A 23,577-nucleotide genomic window follows, 5' to 3' on the forward strand; every position below is an offset into this window, starting at 1 on the left:
TTTCTGGTAAATTCTGGTTATCAGCTAATTATGAGATTATTAATTATCACATATTGAGAATATCACATATCTATATCTATATCTATATATATATCAAAGGCTAATATGCTAAGTGTCCGACTGTCTGACCGGTCGCTATGACGCGTGCTGACCACCAGGGGGCAGACACTCAACGCAGGAGCTGCCGTGACGCGCACTGGCCATTTACAGAGAAATGGCAACGCAGATCTGGCGTTCACAGAGCAACACTCGGCTTTCCCCAAGCGGGACACAGGCCCTGCCACCACACCTGAGTGACAGCCCACCAAGTTGCAGCTGACACTGCCAAGGCCCATGGTACAAAATGCGGCCCACAGACCAGCCCAGAAATGGTCGCTGTGGGCACCGGGTAATGATGTCACATAGCAACTCCTGGCTTCCTCTCCCTAGCGACTAGCCTCCTTGCAGTTTCTTCAGCTCAGGAACACAACTTGCTTTATAGCCAGGTGGAAACATTTCACACTGTAACCAAATGTCTGTGAAGCGTTTTCCCATGTCTACTCTCTTTTGATTCTCACAGAAGTTCTGGAGTAGGTAGATAGGAGACTCGGGGGAATCCTATTTTCTTTTTATTAGCCAGAAAACGGAGAGTTAGAAAGCTTAGAAACTTGACCTGACTGAAAAGAAGTAAGAAATGGTGGACCTTGAAAATGACTTCAGGTTTTCTCACTGCACAGAATATAGTCAAACACTGTTGCAGTTAAATATTTTACCCTTTGTTCTTCCTGCGTGATCTACAATTATAATCTGCTTCGTGTTGCCGAAACCGGTTTGGCTCAGTGGATAGAGCGTCGGCCTGTGGACTCAAAGCTCCCGGGTTCGATTCTAGTCAAAGGGCATGTACCTTGGTTGTGGGCACATCCCCGGTGGGGGGTGTGCAAGAGGCAGCTAATCGATGTTTCTCTCTCATCGATGTTTCTAGCTCTCTATCCCTCTCTCTTCCTCTCTGTAAAAAATCAATAAAATATATTAAAAAATAATAATCTGCTTCGTGTTGATAAAGGGAAGTTAGGGTGTTTCACTGGGCTGGAAAAAGTTTAGCTAAATCAGAAAGCAGGTCTAATTAAACAAGTTTATTCTATATCTATAAAAGGCTAAGTTGACTTGCGCATGCGCTATACATATAAAGCTCTTGCTGGCGCCAGTCGCATGCGTGTGTTTCGATCTGTCATTGTGGATCAAGAATTTGGTTGACACTTCTATTATAGAGAAAGGATGAATAGTGATATTAAAATATTTTTTCTAATTAATTTCCTTTCAATGTGCATGAATTTGTGCACCGGGCCACTAATACTTTATATAATTGGATCACTTTTTAGGGTAAGGGCACCCAAGGGTCACCATTTGGAACAGCAGTTAATCAGCAGTATTGCCAGTGGAGGCAATTAGATTGAACTTCACCTGACTACTTTGCTCAGAAAATATTTTTTTAATTTACATTATTTGTAATTTTTGGTTGTTTGGTTCAAGAATGTAGCCCGATTCATCCTAAGTGCAACTAGGGATTAAAATTATGAAAGCTTGAATTTAAGCCTTTATGTGATGTGGAAATGTCTTTTAGTGTACTTGAGAACTTCTCCCTTACCCGGAGCTGTGGCTGCACATGACTGCTCTTTCTGGTCTGCCCACAGGAACCAGGGAAGCGTTCTCAGCTGTGGAGGATGACCGGGACCGGCATGCTCGCCCATGAGGGCTCATCAGTGCCTCACAACCCCAACAAGCCCTCAGCAGCCCGCTCCACCGAGGGCTCTGCCATCTTAGATATTGCTGGGCTAGCTGCCGTAACTGACAACAGGTAATATTGACTCAAGTTCATTGCTTTCGAATTCACTCAGAGGAATTCTATACCAAAAAGCGAGTCTGTAAATGAAGTAGACTCGCTTTGTTGTTTCCCTCAGTTCCCAAATAGGAGCATAGGGCCTTTATTTTATTTTTTTAAGCTATGGAGATGTTTAAAATTAAAACAATAAGGATATCTTATAAAAAGTGAACGTTTCTTTCACCCAAACTTCCATTCACCATTACCCCCTAGAAGTGAACAGTTACTTTTTAAAAATCTTTAAAAAAATTATGCTAAATCTTTTGAAAGCAGAAATAAATTATTTAGAGAACAATCAAGGAGTTGTGGCTAACTCCTTGGATTCAAATCAGCTCTTTAGCTTTGACTGAATTCCTTTATTTGCTGTGCCTTAGTGTTTCTGTGAAGTCAGTGTATTTGTTTTCAGGTAATACCTTATTTACTTCCAGAACAACTTTAGATGACCTATAAGTTAAAACCCACTATAAATAAATGTGTTTGGAAATAAAACAGAACAAAGACTACTGAAAATATTTTAAAATGTGTTTTGACAACCTTCTCATACTGCATGATAGCTAGTCCTTGTGAGAATGCAAGAACCTATATTATTGTATATGTAAATAATAAATATTTTATATAAATATATACATATAAAATGAATCCTTAAAGTACTACTGTTACTCCATGTCCCTTTTTGTTGCTTTCCATTTTGTTTTATTCCCCTTTCCTCATTAAGAGATACCAGCTGCCATAGGGTCCAAGCTAACTTCCCATTAGATTTTAAGGGAAGAGGATATTGGAAGGACGAAGAATAAAACCGTGGTCCTAGTATTCCCTTCAGCCTGAACTGTGTGACTCAGAGGACTCACTGCATTTCCCTTTATCCCAGGTATGAGCCGCTGATGCTCAGGAAGCCTGATCGCAGGAGAAGCACAACCCAGACCTGGAGTTTCCGCGAAGGAAAACTGACCTGTGGGCTACACGGGCTGGTGGTCCAGGTCTGTAGGTTTTGGCATCCTTAGTGGCAAGGAGCAGTAGTTCAGGCTTCTTTGAAATAAGGTCTCAATGAGGAGATACATGACATGTTCAATGGAGAGAACTAATTACAGAGCAAATGTGTATTATCTCATTTTATCAGGAAAGTCAGGAAACTTTTGTTGTGCCTTTGGGTATTTATATGGGCAATGTTCTTGAAGATGATATATATGAAATATATGAGGAATGGTTGCCTCCAAGGTGATGGGATTTTTTTTATTGGCTTATTTGGATTTTTTTCTTTGACATAAATTACTTACGTAATTTTAAGAAGGAAAGAAAAATGTCTACTGAAAAAGCCCACCACTAAGTGAGATGGGTTGGTTTGTGACCTGTGAAGTTAATATAATAGCTGCAAGAGTCCTTGGTAAAGTGTTCTCAGAGATGGTGAGTAGTCATCATGGGCTCTTGATTCTGTTTATTTCTGCATTCTTAGTGGTGCCCAAATAGCATTTAATTATTGTAGCAAAAGTCAAGTGAAGATTGCTGTGGTCAATTTCCCCTGTCCTCTAGTCAGCCAGTCTGCCCGTGATGAACTCACAAGTGCTTTATAAGCAAATACATTTGGAAAATTACCAGGAGTTTGGATTTTCTTCCCTTGGGCGTCAGGCTGGCAATGAGACCATGGATCTGAGACAGGAAGGTGTCTTGGGGGTTTGGGCTTTAGCAGAACATGTGTGACTGGGCATGCAGATCCGCCTCTGCCTGGGGTTTACAAGGGGTAAACACGAAAACGTCAGGCCCTGGCTGGAGAACTCTTAGAGTGTTGCTGCTGGTGGAAACCAGGCTGTCCTTCAGAATGGGAGTTGGTTCTCCAGGGTAGTGAGCAAAACTGCAAGGAGCCTCGGAGTGCTATTTGGTGAGATTTATTTTCTTTATCTCTATTGCCCTTAGCTTTTTTCATCAAAGACAAGCTGCTTACTTACATGAAGCACACATCTGGAATGGATTTGTGATTTTCAATTAGCAATACAATTCAGACTTCTAGAGGCAAAAGGGGGCTTGTTATAATTGTTGGGTTCTGAGTCTGATCCTGAATTTACTTCTGGCTTGTTTCTAAAGCCCATGCAATTCTGATTTTCTTAGAGCATTTCCCTCCAAAAAATCCCTTTTGGTGTTTGTTGTTTCTTTTTAAAAAATATATTTTTATTGATTTCAGAGAGGAAGGGAGAGGGAGCGAGAGATAGAAACATCAATGATGAGAGAGAATCATTGATCCTGCAACCCGAGCATGTGCCCTGACCAGGAATTGTACCATGACCTCCTGGTTCATAGGTCAACGTTCAACTACTGAGCCACGCTGGCTGGGTGTTGTTTGTTGTTTCTTGAATCTATGGTATCATTTCTCCGGTTGTGAATGACCCTGTTATAACAGTGTTCAGCTGAGCAGAATGTGTTTTAAGTAGGGAAATAGCTTGTTTCAATCATATTATTCAGAATAAGGTTTTTATTATAGGCATTTTAATGTTTTATGACACTGCCTTTATAAAGTTGTGTATGACTTTCTTTCTAAATTTACAACAGTCATGAAAGCTTTCTCCATGTTGAAATCTGTCCTATAAACCCAGTTCAAAGTATCCTTTTCATTGCTCAGTATTTAAATATTAACAAAGGGGATATAGAGACTAGCCATTGTCTTCTCTAGCCCTGTATTTGCTCTGCCATAGGCATCATCCTGTAGACTTCCGTTTTACTTGGAGCATATAGCAGGAGGTACAGCCCTTTTCTGCAAAGGCCTGAGTAACCGAGGATCAGACGACATTCCCAGCCTCCTGTTTCAGAAGAGGCCCCATCTTTTGACTCTTTGGGTTGATTGTTCAGTCATAGGCCTGTTTGGGGAGGTTTTCAACTCTAGAATGTGCTTCTTATCGGAAAGCTGAATGATAGTGATAATTGCTTTATTTTCAGATTGTTTCAGGTTTTTAAGCAACCCTAATGAGACTACTCAGAGAAACAGGGCTTTTAGTACTTTTTTAAAAAGCTGTTTTTAATGATTAGCAGTTATTACTAAACCAAAATACTCTATTCATGGAAGTCCCTTACTCAGAATTCCCTGAATTCATAGAGCATAACTTTTCATCTTGCCCAAGTAATTCTACTGTTTTACATCATCTATAATGTTGAAAAAAATAGGTAATGCTTTACTGTACATTGACCATGACCCTTCAAAAGAAGATTTAAATTTGATAACTTGTTTCAAATGACACGTGAAATTGTCAAAGTCAATGCCTTTACTTCCGTCTTTTCTTACACATCCTTACTGTGTCTCTTAGGCCAAAGGAGGGCTTTCCGGTTTGTTCGATGGAGCTGAAGTCGTTCTTGGTCCCGACACTTCCATGGAGGTTTTGGGGCCAGTTCCACCTGAACAGCAGTTTATTAACCAAAAACTGAGGCCTGGTTCTGGCATGTTATCTCTCAGAGTCCTCCCAGATGGGCCAACTAGAGCACTACAGGTGATAATTTATCTGAAAAACTGACAGGAAAGAATCCTAGTACCCGCCCCCCCATGGTTAGTCATTCAACAAATGTTTATAAAGATACAGTGTCTTCATTTATAAAGTGAGGATAAGACCAACCTCACAAAGTTGTTAGAAGAATTAAAGTATAAGTAAACATAAGAGGATATAAAAAATAAAGTACTAGTATAAGAATTGAAGATAATGCAATGTAACCTGAGATAGTGCATCATAATCCATAGTACCTCTTTAAAAAACATCCTATTTTAGACAAAGGTGAATTGGGGTTTGCGTATTTTGACTTGAGCTGTAATTCTGGATCACCTACAGATGCCAGCCCCACTAGAAGAGGGTTTCAGGTCTACATGTAGCTTGGCCTTTGCCATGTAGACGGGAACAAGTTTGTTTCACTGTGACGTAAATCTTACCTTAGCCGTGCTTTGGAAACCATTAACTTCCATAGGATTATTGACCATGCAGTGAGTTTTGACAGACACAATCTATATGGAATGGGTTTCGCTGTATAAATATAAGCCCTCTTAGTACACTGTTTTATTTGACCTCAGATAACGGATTTCTCTCAACGGAAAAGTGACCGTTCATCATATGAAGTGGATGAACTTCCTGTTACTGAACAAGAGCTACAGAAATTAAAGAATCCAGGCACAGAGCAGGAATTAGAAGTAAGTTTTAAGTATTGCAAATTCATTTCTTTATCCTAAATTTGGTTAGAATTTTGCTCCGGGTGTTCTCAATTTAGGCCTCCTCTTTTCTTTCTGCCTCTGTGAACTCTAAATATAGGTGTTGCTTCAGTGTTTAATGTTATCACAACATGAATGTGTTAGTATGTTAGTTAAATGACAGCTAAAGAATGTGACAAATGTTGCTAAATTAAGATGACAGTGAACAAAGCTAAACTACTTGATTTAGACAGGAACGAAGGTGCTTTCCCCCCCCCCCCCCCCCAGTTGATTCTGACATCTCCCTTCCCCTCACTCTGTTTGGATATTGGGAAGAAAGTAAAAAATTGAAAAGGAGCATGAGATGAACATGAAAAAGCACACTTTTTTCAGTGATCTTTAAAAATCAAATATGTATATGTAAAGCACTGTATTGGATATTAGGCTAGTTCAGTGAATAACTTACAAAGAATTTGCATCCCAAATAGGGAGAAATATTGTAAATAATTATTCCCTTAGAATAAATGCAGAATGTTATCAATACTCTGATAGAGGTATTATCATATCAGATTAGAGTTCTGGATGGGTAGGGAGCTGATGGAACTTAAAGGCATCAAGGTGAATAATATGACTAAGTAAGTGGTTTTCATCTGCTGATGGATGAAATCCCTCTGTTTTAAGCTGTCAGCATGCCATATTTTGGTTTCCTTTCAGGTGCTTGTGAAGTTAGAAGGTGGAATCGGGTTGTCCTTAATTAATAAAGTGCCAGAAGAACTGGTCTTTGCAAGTCTTACAGGAATCAATGTGCACTATACACAGTTGGCAACCAGTCATATGCTGGAGCTCAGCATACAGGATGTACAGGTAAGGGGCAGGACAGTTTACAGGGGTCCTCACACTTTTTAAACAGGGGGCCAGTTCACTGTCCCTCAGACCATTGGAGGGCCGGACTATAGTTTAAAAAAAAACTATGAACAAATTCCTATGCACACTGCACATATCTTATTTTGAAGTAAAAAACAAAACGGCAAAAACACCCGCCTATGGCCCGCGGGCCGTAGTTTGAGGACGCCTGGTTTAGAACTTGTTAATCTCCTTGTGTTCTTGCTGAATAGCCAACCAGATCCAGTGTTTGGTGTTCTAAAAACTTCAGTGCTTTGGCAAATTACCTTTTTGTGGCCTTCAAAAAGTCATTCTATGGAAGCAATTGTTTCTACCTACATTTGTGTCATTAATGTTTGTATATAGCAGAATTCTGAATATAGCAGCTAGTCTAACAGTAACTTAGATAACTTAGTCAATGTGACATGGAGGAACCCAGGGTTCCCCATCTTGCCAATATTAGAAACAACAGGAAATCATCTATCCATCACTCAGAGGAACTGAAGTTCATCATAGGAAGAAAAGACAAGGGAACTGGACTTGTGCTTCTAGCCAACATGTAGTGACAGGAACCAGATTTACTCTCCTACGACCCCTAAATCCAGATAAAACAAAAAGATAACAGGTCCAAGACACTGGACATCAGGCAGCAGTGTGAGAGGTGGGAAACAAAAGAGACGAGCCTTGCAGTTGCTTAACTTACTGAGAAAGTTTCCCGGCCATGGCACTGATTTCAGTGAGGGAACTAGAGTGGATGAGTTGAACAAACAGAGCTGGAGTCCTAGCACTGAGGCAGCTAGAGTTCAGAGGACAGCATACCTGGGAGGAACATGCTTCACAGAAAGAAAACATGGGAGCCCTACAGAGGGGCCCTATGAGTATTCAGCAGAGGACAGATCAGTGATGTGTGTGAGGAAACTGCCATCCGAACCATCCAAAAGGATCCCAGGGCTAGCACCTGCTGCTCCCCAGCGCTGGAGATGGTGCTTCTTCCTCCCAGCCAGACTGGATGTTGGGAGGAGTCCTCCACCAAGTCTTGCCTCCATGCTGAGCTATGATTAGCCCTGGGCTGAGCACTGCTCCAGACCTACCTAACAAATCATAAAAGGAAGGTCTGAAAGGATAGATTTGTATCCAAGTAACTTAACTGCATCCTGAACAAAGCTCAAGATGTAATGGAAAACAAAAATATTCAGCAGCCAAAGTCAAATTCACAATATCTGGCATCCTATCAAAAAGTACCAGGTGTGCAAAGGGGCAGGAAAACACAATATAAAATCAGAATAATCAGTCAAAAGGGACCCAGAGCTAACACAGATGTTCAAATTTTCAGAGGACATTAAAACTATTATGATAACTGTATTCTACATGTTGAAAAAGTTAAGTAGAAACATGGAAGATATAAAAAACTCAAATTAAACTTCTACAGATTAAAATGAAATGAAAACTACACTGGATTTGATTAATAGCAGATGACACATTGTAGAACAAAAGATTAGTGAACTTGAAGACGTAGCAATAGAAACTGTGAATTTAAATAGAAAATAGGCATATCTCTTTATTGTACTTCTTTATGCTTCACAGTTACTGTGTTTACAAATTGAAGGTTTGTGGCAACCTTGCGCTGAGTGTCTATTGGTGCCATTTTTGAATAGCATTTGTTCACTTTGTGTCTCTGTCACATTTTGATAATTCTCAATAGTCCAATGTTTTTCAGTATTACTAAATTTGTTATGGTGATCTGTGAACAGTGATCTTTGATGTTACTATTGTAGTGGTTTTGGGGTACCATGAGCCACTCCCATATAAGAATGCATACTTCATTAATAAAACTTGTGTGTATTCTGACTGTTCAACCAAATGGCCATTTCCTCATCTCCTTTTGCTTATTCTGCCTACTCGCTTAGACACAACTTGAAATTAGGCCAATTAATCCTATATAATAAAGAGCTAATATGCTAATTAGACTGGACGGCAGAATGACCTTCCAAAATGACCAGTGGTGGGGGTGGGGCTGCAAGGTAGCCAAGGCTGCTGCAAGGGCCGAGGTGGCACCTGGGGCTGCGAGGGCCAAGCCCTTTGCATGAATTTCGTGCATTGGGCCTCTAGTAACTCTATAATGGCCTGTAAGTTTCAAGTGAAAGGAAGAGTTGCATGTCTCTCACTTTAAATCAAATGCTAGAAATGGTTAAGCTTAGTGAGGAAGGTGTGTCAAAAACCAAGACAGGCAGAAAGCTAGGCCTCTTGCACCAGTTAGCCAATTGTGAATGCAAAGAAAAAGGTCCTGAAGGATATTAAAAGTGCTACTCCAGTGAACATATGAATAATAAGAAAGCAAAACAGCCTTGTGCTGATATGGGAAAAGTTTAATGATGGGGATAGAAAAAGCAAACCACACTATTCCCTTAAGCCAGAGCCTAATCCAGAGCAAGGACCCAATTCTTTTCAGGTCTCTGAAGGCTGAAAGAGGTGAGGAAGTTGCAGAAGAAAAGTGTGAAACTAGCAGAGGTTGTTTATGAGGTTTAAGGAAAGAAGCCATTTCCATAACGGAAGTACAAGGTGAATCAGCAAGTGCTGATGTAGAAGCTACAGCAAGTTATCCAGAAGCTCTAGCTAAGATAGTAATTGAAAGTGGTTACACTGAACAAGAGGTTTTCAATGAAGATGAAACAGCCTTCTATTGGACTTCACCTGGGACTTTCATAGCGCAGAGGATAAATCAGTGCTTGGATTCAGAGGACAGCCTGGCTCTCTTGTTAGGGGCTAATGTAGCTGGTGACTTGAAGTTGAAGCCAACTCTTATTTACCATCTGAAAATCCTAGGGCCCTTAAGAATATGCTCAATCTGTTCTCTCTGTGCTGGATAAATGGACAACAAAACCTGGATGACAATACATCCGTTTACAACATGGTCAACCTAGAATTCTAGGCCCAGCAAGTATACCTTTCAAAAAATAAGGGTGAAAGAAAGATTTTTTACACAAACAAAAGCTAAAAGAACTGATACCAGCAGATCTGCACTATAGACAATGTTAAAGAACATCATTCAGGCAGAAGGAAATGGTACGAGATAGAAATCTGGATCTACACAAAGGAAGGAAGAGTACCTGAAATGATGATAACTTGGGTGTAAATACATATAATAATTTTCTATTTAAATCTCTTTAAGAGGTAATCAACTTGTTTAGACAAAAATAATTATCACTATATTTTGAGATCTATAATACATTAGAGTAAAATGAATGACAATAATAGCATACTGTATGGAAGGGGAAACATGGAACTATATTATTAACTTTTTTATACGTGAAGTATTATGATGTCATTTGAATGTACGCTGTTAAAAGATGAATACCACAAACCTTAAAGCAACTACCAAAAGAGTTACACTTAACCTTTTGCACTCGGATGTCTAGTGTGACTCCACACGGTTAGCATCGGTAGCAGCTCGAGAAAAAAGCAAGCGAGTGCAAAGCGTTAATAATCTAACAAAGGAGATAAAATAGAATCATAAAAAGTACTTGATTAATCCAAGAAAAGGCACACAAAAGAGGAAAACTCAGAAAAGAGCAGATGGGACAAATAGGAAGATGGTTGACTCATCAAACCTAACTATATTCAATGTACATGCTCTAAACACCTCCAATTAAAAGACAGAGGTTATCAGATTAGATTAAAAAGCACGACCCAATCATATACTGCCTACAAAAAACACACATTAAAATTAAAGACACAAATAGGTTCAAAACAAAAGAATGGAAAAAGGTATACCAGGCTAACGCTTGTCATAAGAAAGTGGGAATGGCTAGATTATATCAGACATAATAACTTACAGAGCAAAGAACATTACCAGGTGTTAGAAAGGTAATTTCCTAATGATAAAAGAGACAGTTAATCAAGAGGGCAGAACATTCCTGAATATGTAGACAGAGCTTTAAAATATACGAAGCAAAAAAACTGAAAGAAGAATACAAACATACACAATTATAATAGAAGATTTCATAGCCACTCTGAATATTTGGTAGAACAAATAAGCAGAAAATCATGAAAGATATACTAGATTTGAACAGCACTACCAACCCACTAGGCCTAATTGATATTTATAGAACACTCCACCCAGCAACAGCAGGACACATTTTCTTCTCAAGCACACATGAACATTTCCAAGATGGACCACATTCTGGACCATAAAACGATTCTCAAAAAATTCAGAAGTATTTAAGTCACACGCAGTGTGCTCTTTGATCACAATGGAATTAAAGTAGATATAATGGAAAAAGAGTTAGGAAAATCCCCCAAATATTTGAAAACTAAATAGTAGACTTCCAAATAACCCATAGATCAAAGAGCAAATCAAAGTAGAAATTAGCAAATACTTTGAACTGAATGGGAATGAAAACACAACATATCAGAATTTGTGGAATGCTGCTAAAGCTGCTAAACATCACCAACAACAAACCCAAAATAAGCAGAAGAAGGGAAATAATAAAGATCTCAGCAGAAATTAATGAAGTACAAACCAGCAACTACAGTGGAAAAAAATCAAATAAAAAGCTGGTTCTTTGAGATCAATGTGGCCAGGACTAAAAAGAGAAGGCACAAATTACCAATATCAGGAAAGGGAGAGGTGCCAGACAAGTAAAAGAAATTGACTCTCTGGGAATGGAGGTTTTGTGGGAGCTGCAAGCCCAGCATGGCCCCTCCTGGGGCTGCCAGGCCCCTGTGTTTTTACTGTGGTTGCAGGGCTGTTTGTTTCTTAGGCCACTGTGGACCTGGGGAGGACGAGGGGAGTGACAAGTGAAAATGTCACAGAGCTGTTCTTCTCGAGTTTTAGCTAATTTTCTCGAATAAATGCTCCCTGGATAGTTGCAAACCTTTAACTTTCAGAGTTCTGAAAAACTAGATTTTGACAATTTTTGCCAGTTTTGTTGTGACGCTATCAAGACAATTCTCTTTGTAACATCATTCCTGGGATCCTCCTCTCCAGCCTTCACCAAGATTGAAATGCTGCTATTGTGGGTCTTCAGTGAGACTATATTTTTACAGCTGCTGTTTAGACAGAGTCAAATGGCAAGGGTACTTCCTGAGTGGCCAGCATATTGTGAGACCCCAGTCAAAGGTAAAAATGAGAACTGAACCACTTGGCTGTTTTTGTTTTATTTTGCCTTTTCATGTCCCAGGTGGACAATCAGCTCATTGGTACCACTCAGCCCTTCATGCTCTACGTGACGCCCGTGAGCAATGAGAATGAGGTCATTGAGACAGGCCCTGCCGTGCAGGTGAATGCGGTGAAGTTCCCCAGTAAGAGTGCGCTGACCAACATCTACAAGGTAGGCTGGTGGGGTTGAGCTGTGCCAGGTTTGTTCTCTCACAGCCAAGTGTCTGAGCAGCGGAGCAGGGTGTGGATGGAAATAGTCCCATGGGGTGAAGGCACAGTGGCTTATTAAATTGTGGAAAGGAATTGACAGGAACTCCTCTTAGCACTGTGTTCTCAATTGTGTGTGTGATGACCTTGCCCGTGGTAGCTCTGGCTCCATTGGGGGCCAGAGTCTGTGAAGTCTTGGTGGGAAAGCATAGTGTCTTCTAGCCTGATCGGGACCCAGGCATGATCCAGATGTGTTATTAAAATAGAGTAATCCAGAATACTATTGGAAAAGGGGCAGGAGGGGTCTGACCTTGTGACTGACATCCTCCTATGGAAGCCACCACACCATTTGCTAAAAGCGGACCATTCAGAGATAAACTTTCTTTCCTGGAGAATCTGCATGTATAAGCAGGCTATATGGCAGCAAGTCCTGGAAAAGTAGGAGCTGACAAAGAGGTTGCTTTCTATAGTTCTGGTTCTTTGTCACTGGTGTGATGAGGCCAAGCCTCACGTCCATAAGCCCACACTTGATGCTCCTTAAACTAGCTGCCAGCCATATGAGCTCAGCACTGTGAAGTTCACCCACCACAGTGCATCTGAAAGTGTCATGCTGACTAACGAGACCCAGGTGCCCTCAGAACCAATCAATCAGGCGATGAATTATCTAAACATGTGGAATTTGGGGCTAATTGTAACAGTGTAGAGAGAGATGAACCAGAAATACTTTGGCAATCTATGTATATAAAAAGCTAATATGCTAAGTGTCTGACCATCCAGGTAATGACATCATGTGGCAACTCCCAGCTTCCTCTCCCTAGCGACTAGCCTCCTTGCAGTTTCTTCAGCCCAGGAACACGACTTGCTTTATAGCCAGGTGGAAACATTTCACAGTGTAACCAAATGTCTGTGAAGCGTTTTCCCATGCCTCATCTCATTTGATCCTCACAGAAGTCCTGGAGTAGGTAGGTAGGAGACTCGGTGGAATCCTGTTTTCTTTTCATTAGCCAGAAAACAGAGATTTAGAAAGTTTAGAAACTTGACCCGACTGAAAAGAAGTAAGAAATGGTGGACCTTGAAAATGACTTCAGGTTTTCTCACTGCACAGAATATAGTCAAACACTGCTGCAGTTAAACATTTTACCCTTTGTTCTCCGTGCGTGATCAACAATAATAATCTGCTTCGTGTTGATATTTACTGCTGTGTTGCTGACAATTACCTGAAAGAGAAATTGGCGTGCTCCACTGGGCTGGAAAAAGTTTAGCTAAATTAGAAAGCAGGTCTAATTAAGCAAGTTTATCCTATATAATAAAAGCCTAATATGTTAAGTGTCCAGTCTATTCAACCAATCAAAGCGTAACATGCTAATGATATGCTAAGGCTGCTCAACCACTCACTATGACATGCACTGACCACCAGGGAGCAGTCAACTGGTCGACCAGTCGCTATGATGTGTACTGACCACCAAGGACCAGACGCTCCAACCAGTAGGTTAGCTTGCTGCTGGGGTCCGGCAGATTGGGGCTGAGCAAGGAGCAGGCCTAAGCCATCAGTCAGACATCCCCTGGGGGCTCCTGGACTGCAAGAGGGTGCAGGCTGGGCTGAGGGACCCCCCGATTGCACGAATTTCATGCACCGGGCCTCTAGTCTATATATATAAAGCTCTCACTGGCTCCAGTCGCATGCGTGTGTTTTGATCTGTCATTGTCGATCATGAATTTGGTTGACACTTCTATTATAGAGAAAGGGCAAATAGCTATATTAAAAATTTTTTTCTAATTAATTTCCTTTCAGTGTGCATTAACTTCCTTTCAATGCGCAACAGGCCACTAGTATGACTATAAAATCACGTGAGTAAAGAATCCATAGCATGTCATTGGGGCCTTTGCAATGGCACAGAAAAACTGAATGGGAGTTTTTTTCTGGGCTTCACGCTGTAAGTCAGACTTCCTTTATCCCTAGCACCTGATGGTAACGGCTCAGAGGTTCACGGTGCAAATTGAAGAGAAGCTGCTCCTCAAGCTGCTGAGTTTCTTTGGCTACGATCAAGCAGAACCAGGTAATGTTGAACGTTCTAGGTTTGTATCTGGGAATTGGCCCAAGAATGGCATTTTTTAGCCTGCTTGTGGAAATAAGGTTTTTGGGTATAAGCTCTCTTTCCACATCGTAGTCTGAACTAGGAAGGTTTGTGTTTCAGTTTTCAGAGTATTGCTTGTTGACAGAGTGAAGTACATCTGGGCGTGAAGGAGGCTGCTCGGAGGTGTCCTGGAATGCCCGGCGCTAAGCCTTTGGGAAGCTGTATACTCTTCCTCTTTGTTTTGCGTTTTTTGACTCCTCTACTCTAGGCTGACAGAAACGATGTTAGTCATTTAGCACACCACTTTGTTTCCTAACCTTTGTTTATGAAGCAGACTGAGGGCCAAGAATCAGAAATCCCTTCGGCAGTTCCTTTGGTTTAGTTGAAGAAAAAAAATTGGCTAGCCTCAACGCCTTAACTTTTTACCTTCATCCCCTTATGCCTTACATAGGTTTTTAATTACTCTTCTTTGGAGAGGGAAGTAAGATAAGCTGTTGAGAAAGCTATGTTTTTCAGCTACAGAAATAATTGAGCTGCTGTCTTTTTGTTTTAGATTCCTCATCGTGGCCTTTGCAAGACTACATACAGCCTAGAGAAAAATCAGTGATGCTTAGTCTTTTGAAGACTACAGTAATAGTTGAGACTGGAGAAATGATAAAATAGGAACATATATGTTTATTGTCCATGTCTGCTAAAGAAAAAAAGGATCCCTGGACATGTGTGCATATGCACATACATACACACCATGCATGCAAAATATTTTTGCCTTTTTATTCCAGACTTGGAATTTAAGCTTTTCGTGTATTTGGGATTTAGAGCAAGATGCTGTCTGTTTAGGGCTGTGTTTTCACTTTGGGTTGGAATGCCTGTGTTTATTTGTGCTTAGACAGTCACTTAAGAGCCTGCCTGGCAGGTATCTGTTTTCCTTTGGTAACTTCCTGAGAAGTTTTACTTTAAATTTGATTGGACGTGCTTTTCCTGTAAGTTGCTCTAAATAATTTCCCCTCCCCCACTCCACCAAGCATCATCTTGTGGATTTAGACTCTGTAAAGGCCTGGCCTGCCTTTCACTGGAGTATCTTCTCTGCTTCCTATTTCTGTGTCCTGATTACAGATAAGCAGGGCTCTGTTGCAATATCTTTTGTTTTTTACCCCTTTTTTCTATAAATAGAACTATAATAGCTTACAGCATTAATGTATTTGGTAAGTAGATATGTATAATACCTTTGTTCTTATTTCTAAGGCACATGAAGCCAAGTGAAAATACACCGCCCAAATGGGTATGGGCATAACATCGAGTCCAAGGGCACATTGCTGTGGTTTAGCCCTTAACCTTTGTGCTTCAGGAGATAATAAGTAAAAATAGGCCTCGACTCTGCTATTCAAACAGGTGCTCTCCGTTTGGGAGAGAGAATGCTGCTGGTTGTGACACCAGTTCTTCATAGCCTGCAGCCTTTTTCTTTCTGAGGCGTTATGTTTTGTTCCGATTCGTTATTTATTGGTCATTGTTTATTTTGATTTGGTTAAAATACACTCCAAGTACTTACTTGGATGTCATCTTCTGAAATAAATTCAGAAAATCTAGGTCATTTATAATAATAGTAATGACAACAGCAATATGGTTTTTAGAAAACTCATTACCAACCAACACACCCATGAGCTCTCACTTCCCCATCCGGATTATTTCCCCAAAGGTGCTCTGCCAGGGGGTACAGAGTCACAAACCAAAGATTAAGCTATTGTGCTTTTTTGGTCAACAGCATAAACAGATCTGCTTTTACAAGGAAATGCATCAGGATACTGTGCATAATTCTGAACCATGAAAAACTAAGTTTAGAGGGAATTGGTGTTTTCATTTTTCTGTGAGTTTTTAAATATGTGAATCAAGTGTTTGAATCATGAGGCTTCAGGAGATTCATTTTTTTAAAAAAACAATTCTCTTTGTACCAGAGGTTGAAAAATATGACGAAAACCTCCACGAAAAGACAGATGAGCAAGGTGGAACACCAATTCGCTACTACTTTGAAAATCTCAAGATCAGCATTCCCCAGATCAGGCTGAGCGTGTTCACCTCCAACAAGTTACCCCTGGACCTTAAGGTGAGCTGAGATCTGGATAAGTTTTAAACAATGACTTTTCCTCAGAAAAGAGTGAGTGTGTTTACTCTTTGCTTTTTCTGTCCAGCATCATTTGTAACAGACATTTTTACAGGTTTCCTTCTTTAGGGGGTTTACTGACTCTGTGTGTGTGTGTGTGTATGTGTGTGTGTGTGTATACATGTTCATTTTTTAAAAATGTTTAAGTATGACTTTGCTGAAGATTAAGGTGTAACAAAAGAGAAGGCAGAGAAGTACATTAGAACTCACCTGCTCCCTGCTTAGCTCTTGGCTCATCTCAATGAGGTAAAAGCCTCATTGCCTAGGGCTGCTCCCAGACTCAAGAGGAGAACTACCACCGAGACAGTATCTTCCTTTTGTGCCCAAGACCTACCTGCCCTCCTGCTTCTCTCCTCCTCTCTTTGTCTTCTTCGTCTTGAATGGGTGACATTAGAAATGCCTGCCACTTCAAGGAGGACGTGGCCACATACCCTCTACCCACAGAGACGTGGCCTTGCCTACCCCCAGACCAGATGCAACACGATCATCTTGATACGCACCTGATGATACAGTCTGAGTAGCTTCTTCATTTTCTGCAATAAAAACTTTATTAGTCTGGTCAACATCAGATCATATTTGGATAAGAACAGGGCCGAGTGGCTGCTTCATGAAGGCAGCAGAGTGGGGCTGAGCTGCTGGGCCTGCTGGTCAGGATCAGGGGGCGGGGATTGCTCCTGCAGCGTAGACTGGCAAGGGTGCCCTTTCCGACGCACTGCCCACTGTCCTGTCTGCTTCATTTGCTTTAATTTCATGTTTCCCAGGAGACTGTAGATACTTACAATTAGCATGGGAGTGGGGGAAAACCATGGGAAAACCACTATCTTGCTAATATCCACAAGTATCCACTTGACTTCTGTGACCCTTCGGAATGGGTTTGTTTGATAAAGTGTATATTCCCCCGAGCACTTGGCACTCGCCCAGCGGGCCAATGTTAAGCATTTCCTGAGAGTTAAGGACTTCTTGTTTTTAAAATCATCTTACTAAGAAACACAGACACCTAAATATTCCTTTTAAATTGCTCCCAGCAGAAAACTTTCTCCCAGACTGACAAATGCAGCATGATTTTCTCCGGGGGAGTGGCCCCTGACAGCTGCCTGTGCGCTCTGCATACAGTAGGCTGGGAATCATTGAGGCCAGTGTTTCATTGGCACTCTGCTGAGGGAACATTTTCAGGCATTTTTCAATGGAGCGGCCACATAATGAGGTGTGGGCGGCGGCCACTCTGAGTGGGGTACGTCAATGTTCAAGCAGGGTGCTGGGAATTGGGACTTCAGAGTTAAATTCTCAGCTTGTAGAAGTCACTGTTTTACCATGTCTTGGTTTCTCCTCGTGGAGCCTGGGACTCATAAAGTAATGTCATTTATTCAAAGAGTTTCCTAACAGAGTAATATCCCTTTCTTAGCCGCTCTTAGGAAGAGCAGCGTGCTCTTTGTGATGCTATGTAATGGCTGAAAGTATGTGCTTAGGAAATGGAGCCCTGTCCCAGAGCAGGAGTCGCAGGAGTCTGACTAAAAGGTAACCGTGTCTTTGGTGTTGAAGGAATAATTATCTCGATTCCCTTGACTCCAGGCCAGAAGTGAGGCTGTCAGAAATCTCAGAGCGCAGTCTCTTCAGGTTTACACCTAGGGAACGTTATTGCAGATAGTCTGTTCAGAGGGACTCGAAGCAGTTTCACATCTGCTATCTCAATTGGATTCCTTCCTCTGTGATGGGAGAAGGGGGAGGTAATAAGTTCCATTTCACAAATGCAGAGAGGAAAGCACAGCATCCCCACCCCCAGTCTCCCCATTATCTCCCAGGTCTGCAAGTTAGCGTAGCCGACTAATATGGAGAATGCCAGGTAGCTTATATGTTCTTTCTCGCTCTCTCTCTTTTTAAAGATCAAAAGGAGCCAGGAGCCTTTAAAAGGTTTCACAAGGTGGCCTACAGCAGTTCTTTTCCCATTTAGAGCATGCGGGTATTACAAAAGAAGGGCTTTAATTGAGCAATCTAGTTTGGAAGAAAACCCACATTTTAATGGTCAGAGAGCAAGAGGGTGGGGGTGAGGGGGAATTTCAGACAAAGACACTATTTAAAAAGCCTAAAACTGTCTTCTCAAAGGCTTGAAATAATTTGTTGGGAAACTTCAGACCCTTTACTTTTTTCCTCCCCTTCCTAAATAAAAACCAGATTTGTTAAAGGAAAAAAGATCCAGTATTGTTAATTGTATTTCAGAAAGTGCCAGAGAGGGAAAGATCCCTGTAGTTTTAAACACCATCCCAAGAGGGAAATGGGCAGATACCCTGCTTCACATAAACAGTCTCTATGTACCATAAATAAACCTTTAAAGAATGAATTCCAGACAGTTTTGTTTAGTGCAGGATAAACTAAGAGAGGAAAGGACGTGGCCCAGGGGCTGGCTTGCGATCTGAGACCTTATGGCGTATGGACAGGTATTTCTCCTTTCAGCTCTATAAAGTTTCTGGAAGACTTCAGCAGTTTGTGTCTGGCGGAGGTAGGAGTAGACACTTTCCTATTTTTATTAGGAACTTATGAGCACAGATTGTTTTCTCCAGAATCCATTTTATAACAGGAAGCTGCTACTTGAGTAAATGAGCATCAACTTTGTATACTACTGTATGTGATTAGTCCTCTAGTTACTCTAAGAAAAAGCCCAGTTTGGCTCTTTCCCTCTCATCCCTTCTACTTCGACCAGAACAGCCTGAAGGTGGCAGGATTACTCATACCAATAGCTGTATGGCAGCTTTTTCCCATACGGGAGGCCCCGGAGCAGTAAATGACAAGGGCAGGTCATTTTATCGAAGGGCCAGAATACTAGTATTTCCTTGCTTCAGACAAAGCACAGCAGCCATTCAGAAAGGGGATAGTGTCTCCCATGGGTAAGGGTTTTGACAACTTAGTACAGGTTTCAGAGTCTTTGCTACTCTGTGTGGTTCCACCTCTTCAATGTTTGGTTGCAATGAGGAAGTTGGGGTAAAAGCTTTTTGCCTTAAGCCTTTGTTTTGATCTCATTTCCTCTTCTCGGAGAAGAAAGCAGTGCTCTGAGCTGTGTTGACAAAACAAACTGAGCTGCTGTCAGTACCTGGCTTCGCCAGCATATTTGTTGTATGGCTCGAAGCAAAACAGTTAAGCCTTCAGGACCTCAGTTTCCCTGTCCAGGAAATGAGGAAGATAATGCCTGCTTATTACTTCATCACCCCTCACCCATGGATGGGTGAGACGTGCAGGAATGAGCTGCGGAAAGTTTTCCAGGAGAGATAATATCATCCTCCATTCTGGTCTCTATGCTCTCCACCTAATCCGTAGTTACTGTTGTGAAAATTAGCATGTTCAAAGTCTGAGACCTACTAATAACCATCTCCATCAGTTTTTACCATCCTCTTAGCATTTCTTTAGCTTTACTTATAACAAAAAGGAGAGTGTTAGTGTGAATTAATTTGAGGATGCTCTTAATCTCTAAAATGTTTTGTTCTCCAATTTTTAGTAAAAGCACCAAATCCAGTGGCTTTTTCCCTTCCTTGTAGGGTCCTTGGCCGACTTGGATGTTGCTGCCTCTTGACATCAGTCCTCTCTGGTTCTCTCCTTACTCTCCTGTTTGTTTCTTTCTGTCTTTTTCACAGTTTTATTTTACTCTAGTCTTCCTTTCCTAATTTATATGTGAAAGGCCATTTTTTTCTCTGAACTAACCTGTTTGGTTATATCACTAAGCCATTTTTTAAAATCATATGATTGGTCTTTTATCTGACTTTAGAAGCTCTTTATGTAAGTTCTGTATTTGATATAAGTTGCAAGTATTTTTTTCTTTGGTTTTTTATTTGTTTTTTTACTTTGCTCTTGGTGTTTGTAAATCATACAAAAGCTTTCTATTTTTATGTTGTCAAATTTATCAGTCTTTTGCCTCTTTGAATCTGAATTTTGAGTCACAAAGAAGTTTCCCCACTCTCTGGTTTTAGACAGTGTCATCTTCAATTTTGTGGTGTCATTTCAATTATGAACATACTCTTGTTAATAGAAAATACATGCTAAAAGATTAAAAAAGAAATAAGAAAATAAAATAGAAAGCCCATTAAATTTCACATGAGATTTTACTATAAAGACATGTTAACTCAGTGGGAAATATGCAGGTGTTTTATTAAGTGCTATTAGACTATCTAGATAGCCATATAGAAAAACATAAAATTAGATTTATTATTCACATTCTACAAAAGGATAACTTCTAAATGGATCAGAGATGTACTATTATTAGCATGAGCAAGTGTTTTCACATTCAAAAAACAGAATTTGGGATGCTCTCTAAAATACTTGAAATATCAATCATGTTAAATAAAAATATAAATTGGAAAATAGACTACATCCGAAAATTATTAACTGGTTTATAGCAGACCCAAACCAGCTGAGAACTACAAGAAAAGCTAGATATTTTAAAAAAACATACAAAAAAACAAAGTCTGTTTGAAGGTATTGGAAAGCTACCAAGACTGCCAGGACTCGAGGGTCCAAGATTTATGAGAGGAGGGAAACTCGATAAGGCGAGCACAACGTTTACTCTGCGTTTATTTTTGAGACATTTCTGATTTGTAAGTGGTGTGGGGAGAAAGGTAGGGAAGTTAGGCAGAAAGCAGCTGCCAACAGGCAGAGAATCCGAGTAAAGCTCTTGGCAGTCTCATGAGGCTGGCAGAGCAAAAGTTGGACTTTATTGCTACTAAGAGAGCTGGTAATTGAGGGGCTAATACGTTACAGAGAAGGGATAGGCACAAAAGAGACCCCAATAACCTGAGCTGCTTTATTTCTCGAGGCAGATGCCAATTTCTAAGTAACCTAGTCGGACAGAAGCCAAGCAAAAAGTGACAGCCAAGAGACTGAAGAGCTAAATAGATCTTTTAGCAGTTTACGGTGCTGGAGCTAGTAAAAATGGAGGAATAGAATTGGTTTTCAGTTTAGATCACTGAAGAACTATACCAGGCCTTTAAGAAGACTGAAATCTAGCCTCGATAAAGCACAAATCCTGATTTAAAGAGGCACAAAGCCTCTTTAACTGCCTGCCAGAAGCTAAAGACTCATCCAAAGTCTCTATAAGTTTCCATACAAAATGTTACAGTCAATCACAAATGACCAGGCCTACCAAGAGAAAAAACAGACACTAGAAACAGAGCCACAAAAATCAATTGCATCCTACATGACAGCACCAATTACTGAGAAAAGGAAAATTCGAAGAATGTATTTATCATAGTGTTAAGAAAATATCAAATACAGAATCATTATCTATTACTGTGTAGTAAATCACCCAAAACTTAGTGACTTAAGACAACCATTTTGTTGTTGTTCATAATTGTATGGGTCAGCAATTAGGGCTGTACTTAGCCGAGTGGTGCTTCTGTTGCACTCACCTGTGATTTTTCATGTGGCTGAAGTCATCTGGTGGTCAACTGGGACTGAATGCTGTAAGATGACTTCGTCACATGTTCAGGTGGTTGGTTTTGGCTGTCAACAGAACCACCTTCCACATGGTCACTCATCCTCAAGGAAGCCAGCCTCAGCTTCTTCATGTGGCGGCAGCATCACGAAGGGTAGAACAGAAACTCCACGATCTCTTGAGGCCTAGGCTCAGATGTCACACAATGTTACTTCTTTTGCTTCTTATCGGTTGAAGTAAAGTACAAGGTCAGTGCAGATTCAAGTGGAAGGGAAATAAATTCCACTAATCGCAGCAAATGAAAGAATTTATGGTCATTTTTAAGAAATATATATTTTTATTGATTTCAGAGAGGAAGAGGGAGAGATAGAAACATCAGTGATGAGAGAGAATCATTGATCGGCTGCCTCCTGCATGCCCCACACTGAGGATCAAGCACGCAACCTGGACATGTGCCCTTGACCAGAATTGAACCTGGGACCCTTCAGTCTGCAGGCCAACATTCTATCCACTGAGCCAAACTGGCTAGGTGTATGGTCATTTTTAATCTACCACAGATATCTAGGAATAAATCCAACAAAGAGTATACAAGACTTCTACCCAGAAAACAAACATTATTGAAAGAAATTTTAAATAGTTAAAAGGGATATTAGAAGATTCAGTATTGTAAAGTTGTCATTAATCCTAAAAATGATCTTTAGATTTAGTCAATCTTGTTGAAAATTTCAGCAATTTTTATGTGGCAGATTAACAGGCTGATTCTGAAATTTATTTGTAAATAAAAAGTGCAGAGTAACCAAGGTAATACTGAAGAAAAAGAATAAAGTTGGACAGCCTTCACTATTAGATTTCAAAGATTGTTATAAAATTACAGTAATTAGGACAGTGTGGTATTGACAGAAGGCAGGAGAAAATGAATCAGAAAAGAGGAGAAAATGAATCAGAAAAGAGAATAGAGAAACATATACGTAAATACAGTCACTTGACTGAGGCAGAGTTTGCACTGTACTGCAGTAGGGGGAAGGATGATCTTTTCAACAATTATTAGTCAATTAGATTTCCATTTGGAAAAAAAAATGGATCTTGAGCTCTACTTCACACAATATATAAAAATCAAGTCCAGGTAGATTTTTTTTAAATTTAATAAATCTTTATTGTTCAGATTCCAGGTAGATTTTAGATTTAAATGTGAAGAGTAAAATAATAAAAATTCTGTAAGTAAACATATGGGAATACCTTTATGAATTGGTGTGGATAGTAATCCGGACACAAAGATGGATTTCATTAAAACTAAGAATGTCAGATGATTTGAATTGTTATGCTGATATTCTGTGAAGTGTGACAGGGATAGCATGTTAGAATTCTGATTGCAGTTTCTGTTCAATGAAGTAATATTATTCCATTCTAATACTTTTAAGTAATAATTTGCTCCTCATTAAAAAAAAAAAAAAAGAATGTGTGACCATCACAAAACTATCAAGAGTAATAAGACAAATTACAGAATGGGAGAAGATACTTATAATATATCTATTCAACAGACTATTCGTATACAGAATGTATAAGAAAACTGCTACAAAACAAAGAAAAAGCAGACAACCCACTACAAAAATGAGCAAAAGACTTGAATAGACACTTTTAAAAAAAGAATATCCAAATAGCCAGTGTGCATATTAAAAGAT

The 23,577-nt window shown here is 40.2% G+C and overlaps 1 protein-coding gene and 1 non-coding gene across 2 annotated transcripts in view; both read left to right on the forward strand.

Annotated features, from left to right (window-relative positions):
• VPS13D (vacuolar protein sorting 13 homolog D) overlaps positions 1-23,577 on the forward strand; it is a 222,901-nt gene that overhangs the window by 118,447 nt on the left and 80,877 nt on the right. Inside the window, exons 55-62 of the mRNA XM_054720656.1 lie at positions 1,671-1,834; positions 2,727-2,835; positions 5,146-5,325; positions 5,895-6,011; positions 6,723-6,872; positions 12,071-12,220; positions 14,216-14,312; positions 16,280-16,428. Of these exons, the coding sequence (XP_054576631.1) occupies positions 1,671-1,834; positions 2,727-2,835; positions 5,146-5,325; positions 5,895-6,011; positions 6,723-6,872; positions 12,071-12,220; positions 14,216-14,312; positions 16,280-16,428 (1,116 nt within the window). The remainder of the gene's footprint in view (positions 1-1,670; positions 1,835-2,726; positions 2,836-5,145; positions 5,326-5,894; positions 6,012-6,722; positions 6,873-12,070; positions 12,221-14,215; positions 14,313-16,279; positions 16,429-23,577) is intronic.
• On the forward strand, positions 23,197-23,270 carry LOC114235251 (small nucleolar RNA SNORD28). The gene has a single exon (XR_003621437.1). It is a non-coding gene; the product is annotated as a small nucleolar RNA SNORD28 (small nucleolar RNA).

This window comes from Eptesicus fuscus, chromosome 9 (assembly GCF_027574615.1).
Source record: "Eptesicus fuscus isolate TK198812 chromosome 9, DD_ASM_mEF_20220401, whole genome shotgun sequence".
Taxonomy (NCBI): domain Eukaryota; kingdom Metazoa; phylum Chordata; class Mammalia; order Chiroptera; family Vespertilionidae; genus Eptesicus; species Eptesicus fuscus.